At 63.1% G+C, this 15,705-nt stretch overlaps 1 protein-coding gene across 1 annotated transcript; it reads right to left on the reverse strand.

Annotated features, from left to right (window-relative positions):
• Positions 1–960: 960 nt before the first annotated feature.
• Positions 961–14,823, reverse strand: CRTAC1 (cartilage acidic protein 1). Its single transcript, XM_086616411.1, has 16 exons — positions 14,779–14,823; positions 10,654–10,850; positions 9,154–9,350; positions 8,098–8,228; positions 7,289–7,445; positions 6,547–6,681; positions 6,113–6,258; positions 5,796–5,932; positions 5,050–5,132; positions 4,434–4,534; positions 4,181–4,349; positions 3,541–3,686; positions 3,366–3,408; positions 2,766–2,909; positions 1,491–1,616; positions 961–1,097 (listed from the first exon to the last, which is right to left on the reverse strand). Exons 1-16 carry the CDS (start codon positions 14,821–14,823, stop codon positions 961–963), a joined length of 2,094 nt encoding a protein of 697 aa, XP_086472537.1.
• Positions 14,824–15,705: the final 882 nt, after the last annotated feature.

Here is a 15,705-nt window from a genome sequence, read left to right on the forward strand (position 1 = left end):
GCCCACAACACTGGGCACTTGCCTCTGCTCCCTGGCTGATCTGGTGCCATCCCTAGCTAGACCCAAAAAGCCCAGGGCAGGGGTTACAGTGCTGGGCAGGCTCCTGCCCTTGTGCCACATGCCCTGGGCTCATGCATGGCCCAGCATCGTGGAGGATGAGCTCTGGCATGGGTGAGGCAGGCTCCCTGCCCACACCTGGCTGCCAGCAGCCCCCTGCCTGCCCTGCTGCAATGCAGGGAGGGTGCTTGCTGGGGCAGCTCCACCAGGACCCTTCCTCTCCTGCTGCTGAGCCCTTCCCTGCCCACATGTCCTGCATGCGTCTGCCACCAGCACCCTGATTCTCAGCCTGGCCTGTGGTGGAGACCCCGAGGGGCACCTAGGCCCAGCTGCAAGGTATAGGGTTCATGGGCCAGGGTCAGATGGGGGGGAATAGGAGGGGCCCTGTGACATCCAGCACCCCAAGGAGAAGAGCCCCTGTTGGGTGCAAGGCTGAATCAAGCTATCATTGCTCTCCTGGGGTCCTGGAGGGAGGACCCTGCCCTGTAGGACTCCCTTTGACTCCCACCATGGCATGTGTGAGCGGTGGTCCTGGCCTCATCATTCATGCTGGGGCCCCCCTGCATGGAGATCTTTCTCAATAAACCCCGTGCTTTGTCCCCTGCTGCCTGCCCTGTGTCCTCCTGTGTTGGAGGGGGGAGTGGGATGATGCTGGGGGGCACAGAGCCAGGCTGGGGCTGGGCATCCCCCAGCACATTGAGGTGCATGGAACCCCACAAGGCAGGTGAGCGCGGGGGAAATAAGGAGGAGGGATGGGGTTCGGACCCATATAGCAGCCATGTGGGCCCGATGACAGGGAGCCACAGGGAAAACCGTGCAGGAAAGGGTTTATTCATTTGGCACTGGGCACAACCAGCACAGGGCTGGGGGCAAGCAGGGGGCACCCAGCTCTGCTGGGGCAGGCTAGTTGTGCTGGCAGCGCCCACCCGCAACCAGGGAGAAGCTGTGGCGGCAATGGGTGGTGGAATGGAGGAAGGAGCCATGGGTGTTGTGGCAGATATGGTCACAGGGGCCAGGCTGTGTCTGGCACTCATCTATGTCTGGAAAAGAAGGGGAGAGGGTCAGAGCTGCACCAAGGGTATGGGGCTCGTCTGGCACAGGCAGAGCAGAGGATGGAGGGGGCAGCTCTGAGGCTGGGTGAAGCTGGGACACAAAGGCATCTCCAGTGCCTGCAGCCAAGCAGCTGTGGTCCTGCCACCACTTGTCTCCAAGGCTGCTGGGTGGAAGATGCCTCCTCACTCAATCAACCCCTGCACAGTCACAGTCTGTCCCTCCTGCCCGTCGTGTTTTGGGTTAGCTGAGACCAGGGCTGTGAGCACAAAAGGGCACCCCAGGAAACAACATCCCTGCTCCCAGGGAAGCACGGCTGCACCTGGCAGTGGCAGGTGGATGGGCACCGTGGGCTGCCAGCCCTGCTGCCCGCAGGTACTCACCCAGGCACTGGCTGGCAGCGGGATCAAGGGGGCGGAAGCCTGGGCGGCAGTGGCAGGCGTGTGCCCCAGGGGTGTTGGTGCAGAGCTGGCTGCAGTTGTGCAAGCTCTGGGCACACTCGTCGATGTCTGGTGGTGGGGGAAAGAGCAGCACGGGGTTACAGCACACGGGAGGTGCAGTGCCTGCTGCACCCCAGTTCCGCCAGTGCTGCACATCTGGCCGTGCTCCCAGGGCTGGGAACAGGGATGGACAGGGGCAGAGCTGCCCAGGTCCACCATGCACCCTCCAGTTAGCTCCTGGCCCCAGGGAGGGAGAGCTTGGGGATGTTGGGGTGCTCCCCACCCCTGAGCCCCCTCCCTGTGCAGCCCCAGGGCAGGGTGGGCAGAAGCATGGGCATAGCCCTGCCCCGCACAGCGCAGCAGGCTGGGCTAATAGACGGGATATAGTTTATTGGGGGGGTTCTCTAGGAGAGGGGCTGGAAGACTGAGCAGGGTCGATATGTTAAAAAACAGACCAGGAGGGTCCTTCCCTGCAGGGCTGGGGGGATCCTCCTCTGCCAGGTCTGGGGAGGGGGGTCCCCGTCACCGAGGAGGGGGCAGGCGAAGCACACACGTCGCAGGCCAAACCAGCAGGCACATGGTACGGTATTGAGGCGACGGAGCAAGCGACCGGCAGGAGCAGCATTGGGGTGGGCAGGTGCCAGTGAAGGGGTGCTGCCCCGGGGCTGCTTTCCCAGACACAGTGCAAGGGGCACCCGGGCTCCATGCCCGTCCCACCACAGACTGCCCCAGTAGGGCACAGGCGGCACTTCCAGAGCGGTTCGACATGGAGAGAAAGAGAGAGAGAGAAAGATAGAAGAAGAGACGGGCAGAGGCTGGCTGGTCCTTCCGCCAAGGCTGTTGTGGCGTGTTACGGGCAGGGGTTAAAGTGCATAGAGGCAAAGGCAGAGTCCGAGGACTAGAGGGAGGAGGGCACTGTGGAGGGGCTCAGGCCAGATCCCGGTGGAGGGGTATCCCCCAAAAAAGGCCACTTGAGCTGCACAGAGAAGGAGCAAAAGAGAGAGAAGGGGAGTCAGTGGTGACTCAGCGGGAGGCACAAGATGAACAGACACAGAGCCCGGGTGCAAGGGGCTGGGCAGCTGCGTGGCAGCTTGCAGGATGCGGCCAGGCCTTTGGCAGGAACGCAACAGCATCCCAGGGCAGTGCTTTGAGGCTGCTGCCCACTGGCTTGGCCAGGCTGTGGTGACACAGGGTCAGGGGGTCCCCACCGTCACTCACCCACGCAAGCCGTGCCATCCTCGTTGGGCTCAAAGCCCCGGCTGCAGCGCTTGTTGCTGCGGCAGCGGTACCCGCCATAGGTGTTGATGCAGACAGGCTTGTCCCGGGGGCAGACGAAGGGGAACTCAGTGCACTCGTCCGTGTCTGCAAGCAGAGAGGCCTCGCTGTGATGGCTGGGAGCTTGGGGCTGCCCTGCACATGCTGGATGGCCCCCTCAGGGGCAGCCATGCACAAGCCATGCCTCTACCCGGGAGGCTCATGGCACCGCCGCGGTCACCCTGTCACATTCCCGCTGCCCCTCCATCATTTGTGGCTCTAGCGCAATGCCTGCTGCATGCCAGCCATGCCTCCCACCTCCAGCGTGGCACTCTGTCCCCTCCCTGTGACACCACAGGTCCCCTCCACAGCCATGCTTCTGTCCCCATTCCCACACCCGTGCTAGGTGGCAGCTGTACCCTGCATTGAGCTACATATCAGCCCTGCCTGCATGCCCAGCTGCCTGCCTGTAGTGGGGTGCTGCCCTCGTGCCCCCCGCTGTGCCCGGGCCCATGCTGCAGCATCCCAGGGGCAGGCACATCGGCGCCCCCAGCAGCCACTCACCTACACAGCGTCCATTCTCGTGCTGGGAGAATCCCTGCCCGCACTGCATTTGGGGAGAAGCGGAGACCGCTGGGATGGGGAGGAATCAGCCCTGGGCAGCCACCGAGCCAGCAGAGCTCAGCCCCTCGTTTCTGTCCCCAAAGCCTCCCACCCTGCACCCACCCCTGGCTCTCACCTCCAGTGGGGCAGGCATGAGTGGGTCCTCTGCATCCAGGGGGTAGGGGACCTCCAGGACAGAGTTGGTCTCACTGCTGGCCACAGCTCGTGCCACAACACGGCCATCCGGCCAGGTCACCTCCAGGCTGCTGGCTTCGTCGTGCCCTGCAGGCAGGCAGCCCATCAGAGGGGGGGTCTCCGGGGCAGACAGGGGCTGAAAGGAGGCCAGGGCGGTGGTAGGGATGGAGGGGAAAAGCCTCCCCTTGCTCCCTGACCCAGGCTCCAGGTGCCAGTGCCAACAGCCCACGCACAGGGATGCAGCCTGAGGCGTGCACATGAGGACGATGGGACACCCTGACAGCAGGCAGGGACACACCCGCAGGCTTGGCTGCCAACCATGCTGAGCCAGGGGATGGTTACTGGGCAGGGAAAGCCCTGGTGCCTGGGCAAAGCAGTGGGTGGTGAAGGGGGCAGCTGCCCCTTGCAGCAGGGTAGCTGGGCACCCTACCTACAGCCTCTCCCGGAGCCCACTATGCCCAGGGCGATGGGCAGGAATGACTGCTGTGCTGCAGGGCACCAGGGCAGCGGAAGTTGTCCCTGCCCAGGGTGGTGCTGGGGAAGGCTGGCGATGGAGGCAGCCCCTTGCTCCCATGGCTCACCCAGTCCAAAATGTGCCACGGGCTCCATCTCGCAGAGGTACCCCGATCCGCCATCGATGATGCGCAGGTGGGCCCCGCTGCGCCGTGTGAACAACACCACTTTGGCCCCCCGCGCAAAGGCTCCAAAGCGGGTGCGGGGAATGACGCGCAGCCAGTTGTTGCTGGTGCCCTGCAAGAGAGGTGGGAGCAGGGAGACTGAGCCAGGAGAGGCGGAAGGGATGGGGACAACATGAGGACCTCCTGCTTGACTCACCTGAATGCCCTTGAAGATGGAGATCGGCTGTGCCATGGACTCGCCGTGGGACAGGATGAGGTCCAGCATTCCATCACCATCAAAATCTGTCACCGCACCCCCTGCAAGTACAGGATCATGTCACACCTGGGGCCTGGCCCCACGTATCCCAGCACTACACCCTCCTGCCAGTGTGGGCTCTCACAGGCAGCAGCAGCACTCCTGGCAATGCAGGGGCAATAGGGAAGATGAAGTGACCCCAGTGCAGGAGTAAGGTTCTCTGTATGGGTGTCACCCTGCAATCAGGTCGGTCGGCTCCCTGGGCAGTAGAGTGAACAGGCAGTGGCTAGGAGGGCTGTGGAACAAAGGTGGCTGCCTGGCCCCTTCCCAAACACAGAGGCTGGCTTTGAACAGTGGGCACACAGGAAGAAGCCCCCCAAGAGTGAAGCCCTGGGAAACAACTGGAGACAGCACCATTAGCTGGGTATAGCTGGAGAGAGAAAGCATGGGGCCTCTCCTGGATAACGGGGGCTCCAGGATGCTGGTGGGGAGCTGTCAGGTGACTCAGCCAGGCATGCGGCATTCCCAGGTGTAGAGGGTGCCAGGTGGCCCTACTGCCAGGGCAAGGGGTACCCACCTGTGCCCCGTCCCTCAGGCTCCAGCGCATCCCCTGGATTCAGCTCTTCTACGATGGGGTCTGCGTGCTCCCTGCGGATGAGCCTGCCGAGCACAGACAGGGCATTAGTGTCAGCCCCTGTGGTCCCCAGCACCTTCCCGCTCCCACAGCAGCGTGGTAGAGAGGTGATAGCTCCGGTGGCTATGCAGGGTGGATGGGGGACAGGGCTGGCCCCTGTCTGTTAGTACCTCATGTCCCAACTCCATGCAGGGTGTCAGGGACGGGATGAGAGCCCAGCTCTTGTGGGTCTGAACTGTGGAGCAGCAGCACCATCTCCAAACACTGCTGCATCCCTCTGGGACCAGAGGCCCATCCTAGGGACTCCCTGCCACACCACTGCCCTCCACCCACCCACGGATGCTGGCACCTGGTAGACAAGAAGCTCCCACCACCCCACACAGCAGGTGAGGAGATACCACACATCAGTAAAGAGGAATTGACCCCCACAGTTAACAGGAGCCACGAACAAGCTTCCATGTTGCTGCTAATCAGCAGTGCTGAGGCCTCCAGGGGCTGCTGCAGGCACGATCACAGTGACTGGTAACGACGTTGGGAAGGGCTCAGTCACGGCACCTTTTATTAGCTGAGCCCGAGCAGTGGCACTGCTGGAGAGGAGCCCCATGAGCCTCGCTGTGCTGCGAAGGCTGCTGGCCCCCCAGAGCAGGGTGCAGGCTGGGGTGGCTCCCTGGTATCCACTGGGCTCCTACCGGAAGAGGCGGTTGGCAGAGGAGCCACGGTAAGCGATGTTGTTGAAGAAAACCTCCAGCTCCTGGTCATTGTCAAAGTCTGCTGCAATGACGGTGCGGACAGGTGACGGCATGGAGAACTTGGGGGTGGCGATGTCCTGCGCAAAGGGTGGGCATGGGGTGACAATGGGCACAGGGAGTAGGACACCGGGTCCCCCTTTGGTGCTTCAGGTTCCCTTCTTGCTGGGAATTGGGGCTCAAAGCCAAACCAGGGTGTAGCTGACCCCCTCCATCCAAGGAGGTTCAGCGGCAAAGCTGGCAGGGGTCCCAGCCCTCACCCGGAATCGGATGCGCCCGGGGGCCCCGCTCTGCAGGTAGAGGCGGTGCGGCCCGTTCCAGTTGCCGTAGACAATGTCCACCCGGCCGTCGCGGTTGAAGTCAGCCAGTGCCACGCCACGTCCATGCTGGTAGGGGTCATCCAGCCCTGGGGAGCCGCAAGGGGACAGGGGGAGACGAGACCCCCTCCCTGCCTCTGTCTCCCCAGGATGCCTCCCAGGATATGTCCCGTGGTTCCCAGATAGGTCCTCCCTGGTCAGGGGTCCATCCCTGCACTGACAGATGCCCTGGTGCACCTCAGCCACCCTGAGTGGTCAGTGGGGCACTGGGTCCCCAGGGCTGACCCTCCACCCTGCACCCAACCAGCCCAGGCAGGCAGAGCCAGCCCTGCCCTGAGGTCCTCAATACCTGGACGCTCCCCCCCAGCTCCACTTACCCACAGCAGCTGCTATGTCCCGGTACGTTCCGTCCCCCAAGTTGTGGAAGAGGAAATTGGGGCTGTTCTCATTACCACAGAATATGTCGGAGGCGCTGTCGCTCAGGATGGGGCCCACGGCCACCCCACGACCCCCTGGGGACAGCAGCCCAGAAGTGAGGGGACAGCTGGCACCCTGCCCCAGGGCAGTTCATGCCCCCCATACCCCCTTGGCGCTGCCCACCTGGTGCTCCCAGGACCCCCAGTGTCCTCTCCTTGCCCACCTCCCACCTTCAGTCCCTCTCATCAGGAGCTAATTGGGCCTAGCAGCCGCTTGTGTCACTCCCAGCCCTAATCACTGCCATCACCATGGTGACAACACTCCTAATTAGTGACAATTTACTGCTGGGGAGACGAGGCACAGCAGTGGTCCCCGCAGTGGTGGGGCAGCATGGAGCGCAGGCTGGCACGGTCCCCACTGCCCTGCTCCTTTGCCCACCGCCCCCAGTGACGCTGCCCACCCCGCACATGCTGCAGCTCCGGAGGGATCAGCCCAGGCAATGGTGGGCCCTCGGGGGTCCTGCCAGGCGGGCATCCCGTGGCCATGGTCCCTTCCACGGGTCGTGGGGCTGCCACTAGATGGGGCAGTCAGGCAGCCTAACGCCTGGCACGGGCTGCTGCCTGCACCGGGCACTGCCCTGCCCGCCACGGGGTCCCACGCTGGTCGTGCCCGGCAGCGGCCCGTCCCCTCCACGGCAGGTACCTGTGTACTTGCTGACGCCAGCCTGGGCAGCCACGTCCACCAGCACCACGATGCCATGGTCAGGGTCACTGGCAGCCACATCCATCTCAATCAAGGCGTGGGGGCCCACGTTGCCGCTGGCGTAGTTGGCGATGTAGATGGAGTACCTGCCAGAGCCCTGCGGCCAGTGGCACCTCCTCAGCACCCACCCATCCACAACCCAACTCCGTGGGGATCACAGGATCCCTGCTGTGGGGCTGGATGCTCTCATGGCTCCATGGGACCAGGTACTGATATCATGTGCTGAGCAAGAGTTCTGCAAAGACCATGGTGAAAAGCAACCTGGGTACGGGGATGTGCCCCACTGCCTCCAGGACCTCTGTGGTCACCAGGCTCACGGTGCCAGCACAGGGCACCCTGCCACCACAGCATCCCCAGTGTGCCATGTCCCGTCCCCCCCCCCCCCCATCCCCCTTGTCCCATGCAGCAGCTGGACCCTGATTTAGTGATAATCGTTTGGAAACAAACCGCTGGGGGAGGAGGAAGAAGAAAGAGCAGGTGACAGGAACATAAATCACCTCGACAGGCACGTTTATCAGCTGGCAGCAACCGTGTGGACAGGCACCCGCAGTCCCCATGGCTGGGGGGTGCCAGCCCTGACAGCCACAGGCTGCTGGGGGGCACCCCTGGCCCTGATGGGGGGGTAGGATGGGACTGGTGCTCAGGCAAGGGGAGAGGTCCTCCAGGATCTCACAGGGGAGGGCTGGAGGGGCATGGGAGGCGGGGAGGGAGCGAAGACACCCCCTGCCCACCATGCCCTGCCTGCTCACCGTCCGGTCCACGCAGGCAACGGAGCGCCCAGCGAAGCGGCTGGCCACGTCCCGGTTCACCTCATCGCTCAGGAGGTCCTCCCAGCGCCCATTGCGGAGCTTGAAGAGTTTGTCTGTGTAGGTGGCTATGCCTGAGGGTGGGCACGAGTCAGGGGGCTGCAGCATCCCACCTCCTCTCAAGGAAGGTGCCCTGCAGCAAGGGGAGTCTGTGGAAAGGGTACTCTTCTCCCAGAGCATCCCAAACTCCTACTCTGTCCCCCACAGCCCCTAGTAGCGTCACAGGGCCAGGCTGCTGCTGCAAGAGCCCCTGTGACCCTTGAGGGGCACCAGGAGACACACAGAAGAATCAACTCATTAAGGTAAAATGTGTCCCAATGGGGAACAGCCCTGTAGATCATCCCCAGGAAGGTAAAAAATCAATGTGGTGCCAGGCACAGGCAGCGAGCCGCACTGCCTGTGACAGCACCAATGGCAGCACCTGATTTAGGGACAGGTGTGCCGGCAGCCACTGCCAGCATGGGTAATTAGGAGCATCAGGAAGACAGATCCATTGCATGGAGGTCAGGGCGACAGGACAGGGACACAGAGCAGAGCTGGAGCACCGACCCAGGGAGCTCCAGGGATGCCCAGTGCGGGGCTGGGACATGCAGGTCTCCTCCCAAGGACAGGCACCCCAGGAGCTCGGACAGCACCAGCTGGACAGGATTATTTCTGGCTTGGTCCTTGGCACAAAGGAGCCATGGCTTGGAGGGGCATGGCTGCTGCAGGGCACAGCTGGGATTTGCAGCACGGGGTCCCTGTAGCAGGGCAGCCTTGGGGGTGTTGGGGAAGCTGCCGTCCTACTTGGGGTGCCGTGGGGAGGGCAGTGGGCAGCTGGAAGTGCTGACTCGGCGGCTGGCTGGGCTCAGCATCCCGCCTGCACTGCCATCAATCAATGGAGCCACTCAACTGAGAAATTAACTCCAGCCCGCACACATCCCTCATGTGCCGAAGGTCGCAGGCAGCCATGCTGGGAGCTCCCCCTGCACCCGGGGCTCGGCTGCCAGCAGGGCTCACCAGAGAAGGCATTGTTGGTGTTGAGGAAGTAGATCTCCTCGCGGCCGTCCCCGTCGATGTCGCAGGCAGTCACACCAATGGCATTGCCCTGCCGGTCCCGCAGCGCGTAGTATAGGGAGCCCCGCTCATCCTCCGCCACGTTCACCAGCCGCCCCTGTGCCTTGTCATACTTGAGCACTAGGTTGGGGCCATTGTACCTGCAGGTGCGAGCAGAGGCAATAGGTCCCCAAGGCTTGGGGACACAATGAAAGCCCCCGTCCCATCCCTGGGGGGAAACCAGGTATGACACCAGGTTTTCCCCATGATAGGCACATCAGAGACCTGTGTGGTTCATGCAGACCCTGGGCTGCTCTCAGCACCCAAATGTGGTGCTGGCTCCTGGATGCCACTGGGGAGGGCTCAGCCTGGACCTGTTCCAGCTTGTGTTGGACATCCTGTGTCTACCTGGCCTGAGTACCCGAGGGCAATGCCAGGGCAGGGGCTGGGTCCAGGGCAGCCAGTGGGGCAGGAAGGGGTACAGGTCCCTGCTTGCAGCCCTTACCCAGGGCAGGGAAAGCAGCACGCAAGGCAAATCCTCTCTGAGCTCTGCTCCCCACAGGCTCCCTGCCCAGTCCTGCCCTGGGCACCAGTAAACAAGTTATACAACAGGCATGATGGCCACTTATAAAACCCTGGCTGGCTGCTTGGCTCAGCCTGGCTGGCAGGGGTGGCCCAGGCCCCTCCAGGGGTCCCTGGTGCTGCCTGTGGTTTGCTGCCCCAGGGCGTTGCTCAGAGTGGTGGCAGGGCTGGACTCTGCCTGCCACCGTGGTGCCCTGGCTGTTGCAGCCCCCCTAGATAGGCTGTATGGGGGTCAGGGGTCCCCTCCAGGTGAGCACACCTGCATGTGCAAGCCTTTCTCAAGGGTGATGTGTGCACAGACACATTGTGCTGGCAGCTCACAGCCATGCCAGCACACACACACAGAACCTGTGCTGTGGTCCCCACTGTCCCCAACCGTGGCCGGACCCGCTGGCAGCAGCTGTTCCATGTCCAGCCCCACTCGGGCACTGGCAGAGCAGCACACGGCTCCCTGCCTCCCCAGCTCCTGCCAGCCCTTCCAAGCCGTCATTCCAATAAAGGGCTATAAAAAAACCTCCAGCCAATTAACTGAATCTCCAGAGAGCGCTGAGTCCTGTCAGCGGAGCTGAGCCGGCTTGGGGACACATTGGCTCCGCACTGCAGGGTGGACCCTGGCCACTGGTCAGCTTCCACTGCCCTGCAGAGAGGAGACCTGGCCCCGAGGCCACGACAGGGCACCCACATGGCCCCACACAGGTGCCCAGCTGGCATCAACACCCTATGTTTGCGCACACACACACGAGTGAGTACATGCAGACCCCCAACCCACCACCCTTGTGCACAACCCCCAGCCAGCCACATGCCCACAGAGGAGCCAGGAGCTCCTGGCCCTGCAGGGCCATCAGGTCCTGCTGCCACCAAGGCACTGGGTGCACCACTCACCCCGCCACCACAATCTCAAAGTCACCATCGGCATCCAGGTCGGTGATGGCCACACCGTAGTTGAGCTGCGTGGGGTTGCTGTCGTAGTCGGGTGGGAGGAGGCGGTGAGTGACGGCTGCGAACATGGGCTCACTGCGCTGGGAGCCCTCGCTGAGCCAGGCCAGGGACAGCAGGCACAGCACCAGCATCCTGGGCACCTGGGAGAGACCTGCAGCCCATCAGCTCCAAGAGGAGATGGCTTCACCAGCTGTCAGGGACCCTGAGGTCCTGCTCCGTGATGCCCAAGCATTCCCACTGCCCTTGCACAGGAGATACTCTTTCTATCCCTTGTCATCCACTCCAGCCTGTGCCACCCCACCAGCTCTGCAACCCTTGGGCACTGCCACAGCTCTGGCACCCTTGTGCACGGACCCTCCTGGTTGCAGCTCACCCTCAGAGCTTCTTTGAGACAGGACCGTACCCCTGTGAGCTGCAAGCCAGGGCTGAGCAGGAGCAGGACGTTGGGAGCCCATCCCATGGGAGGGACCAAGGAGGAAGCAGGAGGGCTGCAGGGTGCTGACAAAGCTGGGCTCAGCCCCAGCTCACCCTGCCCCAACAGGCCACCAGCACCCAAGGTCCTGGCAAGATATGTTGCCAATCACTGCTCCCTTGGCAGGGCCAGAGAAAGCAGGCAGCCACCTGCCTGGGGAAGCTCATCCCTTGTCTGGCTGGTCCTCCAGAGCAGAGGAAGGTCATGGGGAGAACATGGGGGTACTCTGCCAGGTGATCCCTGTCTGCCTTAGTTTCCCCACTCTGCTGGCACTGTTTCTCCCGGGGGCTGTGTGGGGTGAGCTCCTCCCAGGCTGGCTGGGGAAGGTGCCTGCAGAGGGATGTGGTCATGGGAAGGAGATGCTAGGAGGAATGGAGACTGGGAGGAGAGGCTCAATTAACCTGGACTGCGGAGGACAGTGTCTGCCAGCACTGCTGGCAAGGCTGCAGAGATTCTGGAGCTGGCTCTGACCTGACCGTAGCATGGGTGACGAGCAAGGTGGCATTCAGGTCAGGTAGCCCCCTCCAGAGGGTAGAAGCCCAGCAGTGAGCTGTGTATCCCCAAGCTCCAGGTAGGAGCAAGCGCAACCTGTCTCACTCCTGCAGCCTGGAGCAATGACGGGGGCACCTGGCTGCCAAGGCAGGGGATACTGCTCCATGCAGCCGTGCCATCCCCTGGGGCAAGGCTGCTCCCACTTCCTGGGGAGCCAGGAACAGCCCCTAGCACTGGCAGGGAGATAGGGCAGAAGAGCCCCACTGCGAGCCAGTCCCCATGCTGTGGACCCTGCCAGTGAGCAAAGGAAGCTGTGGCAGCTACATGGTGCCACATGTCCCCACTTGGAGAGCAAAAGGTACCTGATGGTTTAGATCCTGGCAGGCCCACTCAGCTGCAGGAGAAGCCTGCCACTGCCCACCCTGGGGATGGGAATGGTCCCAAGGGTCTTGGGGGGCCAGGATTTTCCTGCCACAAGCAAATAGCTGTCCTCCAGCTGTGGAGGAGACCTTGAGCCCCATGACCCAACAGACCCAGAGCCCTACATCCCACTGCACAGGTCCCACTCCTGTTCCCTCTCCAATCCCATCCGTTCCCCAGGCCCAGCTGCAAGGGTAGATGGGTATGCGTGACCTCAGCTCTACTCTCTGCTGCTCCCAGTCCCTTCCCAGCCTGACCCACATCCTCCCACAGACCCAGGTGCAGCCAGTCCCCCTCTGGCACTGTGATCTTCACCACCTAGCCAGACTTGCAGCACTGTGCCCATCATCCTGCTGTCTTGTCTGGAGTGGCTCTCCAGGGGGAAGAAACCTGGGTCTTTTCCTGGTGCAGGTGCCCCATGCAAGGCACATGTGATGGGGATGGAGCTCCATAGGGATGAGACAGTCCCTGGGTGTCACTCCACAGGGCCAGGCAGTGAGGGAGGGGGTACATATGCTACAGCCCCACTCCAAGTTCACCAAAGAAAGTATGAGGGAGAGCCACCCACACATGGATGTACAGGTGCAGGGCTGCAACATGAGCTGCTGCCGATGCCGAGAGGTGCCCCCTCACCCCTGACCACAGCCAGGTGATAGGTGGCTGTCCCCAGGCCACTGGCAGGGCTCTTCTTGCTCTGCCTCCGCACCAGCTCCTGATCTCCACAGCTTGGCCCATTCCCCAGGTGCCCCTCCCACCCCATCCAGCTGCAGCTGAAATCGCTCCAGGCTGGATGGTGCCTTTCCAGGAGGAAACAATGTTCCTGATTGGAAACAAAAGGCTTTTCCCAGTGGATCCGGTGCTTGGTGCCATGGGGAAGGGATGCACGGACCAAAGCCAAGCCATTTTGGGAAGGGGAAGGAGGGCTCAGGCTAGGCATGGCAGACGGAAAAGGCCTGGTGGTTCCCAGAGCGCTGCTGATAGCGCCGAGACCCCAGCATGAAGCTCCACCTGAAGTTTGAGACTCTGCGATCCTGCTCGTATGCAGGGCAGAGCTCAGCCTGTTTCATCCCAGCAGAGCCATGTCCTGGCTTGTGTTGTGTCATCTGGTGGCAAGGTCACCCTAAGATGCCTGCTCAGCATGGCGAAGTCCAGTGACACGAAGCCAAGGTGTCAGGCAGGGGTAGAGGCAACAGGGCAAGGGGTGCCACGGGCACCCACACAGACTGCAGTCAGGCAGAACAGGGACAGGATGCTGTCCTGATGGCAGGGATGCCGCATGTAGGGTTCACCTGTCCCCAAGCATGGCTGGCTGGCAATGCCCTGTGAGGAGGGTGGGATGCAACTGGGAAGGGGGCTGTGGGGCAGCCAGAGAGTTGTGCCCCAGACCTCTAAACACAGGTGGAGAATTGCTGTCCCATGTACTCACATGCACATCCCCAGCCTTCGGCCCACATAACAGGGAGGGTTGGAGCTGGCTCTCTGTGCTGCCAGCCCATCCCGCATGCCACCATGACATTGCTGCCCACCACACCGCACACCCCAGTGATGTCATGCTCCACTACTGCAGCGACATCCCATCCCGGGCCGCAGCCACCTCCAGCACCACTATGACATTGCGCAGCAGGGGCTTCATCACACCCCAAAGGCACCCCAGAGCAGCGACAATGTGGTGACATCACAGCAGCCCATAACATGCTGCATATGCCCCAGTAACATCATATTCCCATTCCTGCCATTCCCAGGCTGCCACAACTGTACCCATCAGGGCAGAGGGCAGGCAAGAGATGTCCCGCAGACCCAGCAGCCCCTCTCCCACAGCAGCTGTGCTGCCCAGGGATGCTAGCAGTGTCTCCTCCATGGCACCTCAGCCCCAAGCAACCCAGCCCCTGCAGTGCCTCTGCTCCGGTCAGAGCCTGTGAGCCCCAGTCCTGCTACCCCAGGCTCAGCACTGCTCCCTCCCACACCCCTCTCACAGACCCTGGCCTGTGCACGCATTCCATCACAGATGCTTCCAACAGGCACAAAGGCCCCAGCTGCTGGCTGTTCTGTCCCTCTCCCCTCCCACACAGGACTCCTTAGTGCCGGACCTGGCACGCTGGGGCTCAGCCAGCAGCAGCTAACGCAGTGTGGAGAAGAGCAGTCACCTTAGCCTCTGAGCTCAGCCCAAAGGGACACCAGGTCCTTGGGGGGCTCAGCTGTGGCCACCTGCTCCCGGACTCACCAGCTCACAACCAGCCCCTTCCCATGCAAGCAGATGCACGGACAGACCCCTCTATCTGCAGCCCTCAGTCCCTCCACGGGCTCAGCCACGACCAAGCACAAATGTCCCTGGAAAGAGGAGCTGCCGTTTCTCCCCCTCTGTCCCTTGCTTCTTGACACCCTGATGCCTCTTCTCCGGTCCCAGTCCACACCTCCCATTACCATTCCATCCTCCTAAGCCCACTCCACTCTCATCTGAGCATCCTTTTATCTCCATCCCCATTCCACATCCTTCATCTCTCTTCCTCCCGCCTTGCCACCCAGCATCCCCTCCTCGCTGCGGGGTCAGGCTGCGTGCCCGGTCCCACTCCACCCGCCACCAACTTCTCTCCCGGCCAGTGGCCGTGCTGGAGTTACAAACCTCCCCCTCCCCACCTCGGAATCCCCGGAAAACTTCACGGAGCAGCAAACCACCCCCTACTCACGGGCCAGGGGGGCTGCCCGGCGCCCCCGCGGCGGCGGGAGCGCATCCCGCACCGCCCGCCTCGCCGCCCACCGCACCGCCCGGCTCCGGCTTCGGCTCCGCCGCTCCCCGGGCTTCCGACGGGGCCAGCCCGGCCGAGCGGCGCCTTAAGTAGGGCCGGGCGGCGGCGGCAGCGCCAATGAGCGGGGTGAGGGGCGCCGCTGCCAATGGAGAACGCGGAGGTGGGGCTGCGCCGCGCTGATTTACTGCCCTCATCGCGGCGGCAGCACCGGCCGGGGAAGCTGCGGGGGTACCCGCTGGGGAGCTTCGCCCCGGGCACCGAGCCCGCCGGGGCTGGAAGTGGTGGGGGCTGCGGGCGAGAGGGGCACCGCTTCACGGGCAGTCGGAGCCGCGGCGGCGGAGCTGGCTGGCCGCGGTGGGGGGGGGGGGGGAGAGGAGGGTGTCCCGGCTCGCAGGAGAGCAGCTGCACCCCCGTGGGCACCTCGTGGGTGGTGGGGGGTGGCGCTTGGGGCACGGCTCCTCACCTCCTGCAAGGGCAGCCGGGGCTGTGGGGCGAGCAGAGCCAGGGACCTACCCTGGCCTGGGTGCGCTGGGGGTTTGCCCCACGGACCAGTGCAACTGGGCACGGGAGGGGGAAAGGGAGTAGAGCTGGGCAGCTCCCGGAGGGCAACATCCAGCCGCACCCCGAGGGCTCAGCACCTTCCGTGTGCTATCGCCCTGCGGGTCACCCACCTCCCTCTGCAGGGACCCGGGGAGTGGCTGTACACTGGCAGCCAGTCCAAACAGCAAGAAGTGCCCATCTGAGGCCACCCAAGGTGCTGACATGCCCAAAATCTTGTAGCCAGTGGATGCCCGAGGTGGGATCACACTTGGCCCACAAGCTTGCCTTCCCTGACATATCTTTCTGCTGCATGGCCGCTGCGGGGCT

Source organism: Tauraco erythrolophus, chromosome 9 (assembly GCF_009769465.1).
Source record: "Tauraco erythrolophus isolate bTauEry1 chromosome 9, bTauEry1.pri, whole genome shotgun sequence".
In the NCBI taxonomy this organism is placed as follows: Eukaryota; Metazoa; Chordata; class Aves; order Musophagiformes; family Musophagidae; genus Tauraco; species Tauraco erythrolophus.

What these genes read in the sequence shown, in the direction of transcription:
- CRTAC1 (XM_086616411.1), bottom strand. Translation starts at nt 14,823, where the DNA reads ATGCGCTCCCGCCGCCGCGGGGGCGCCGGGCAGCCCCCCTGGCCC. An exon ending in CACCAACAATGCCTTCTCTG is followed by an intron (nt 8,229 to 9,153) that starts GTGAGCCCTGCT and finishes GCCCACCCTCAG; the next exon opens with GCATAGCCACCTACACAGAC. An exon ending in GCCTGAGGGACGGGGCACAG is followed by an intron (nt 4,535 to 5,049) that starts GTGGGTACCCCT and finishes CTGTACTTGCAG; the next exon opens with GGGGTGCGGTGACAGATTTT.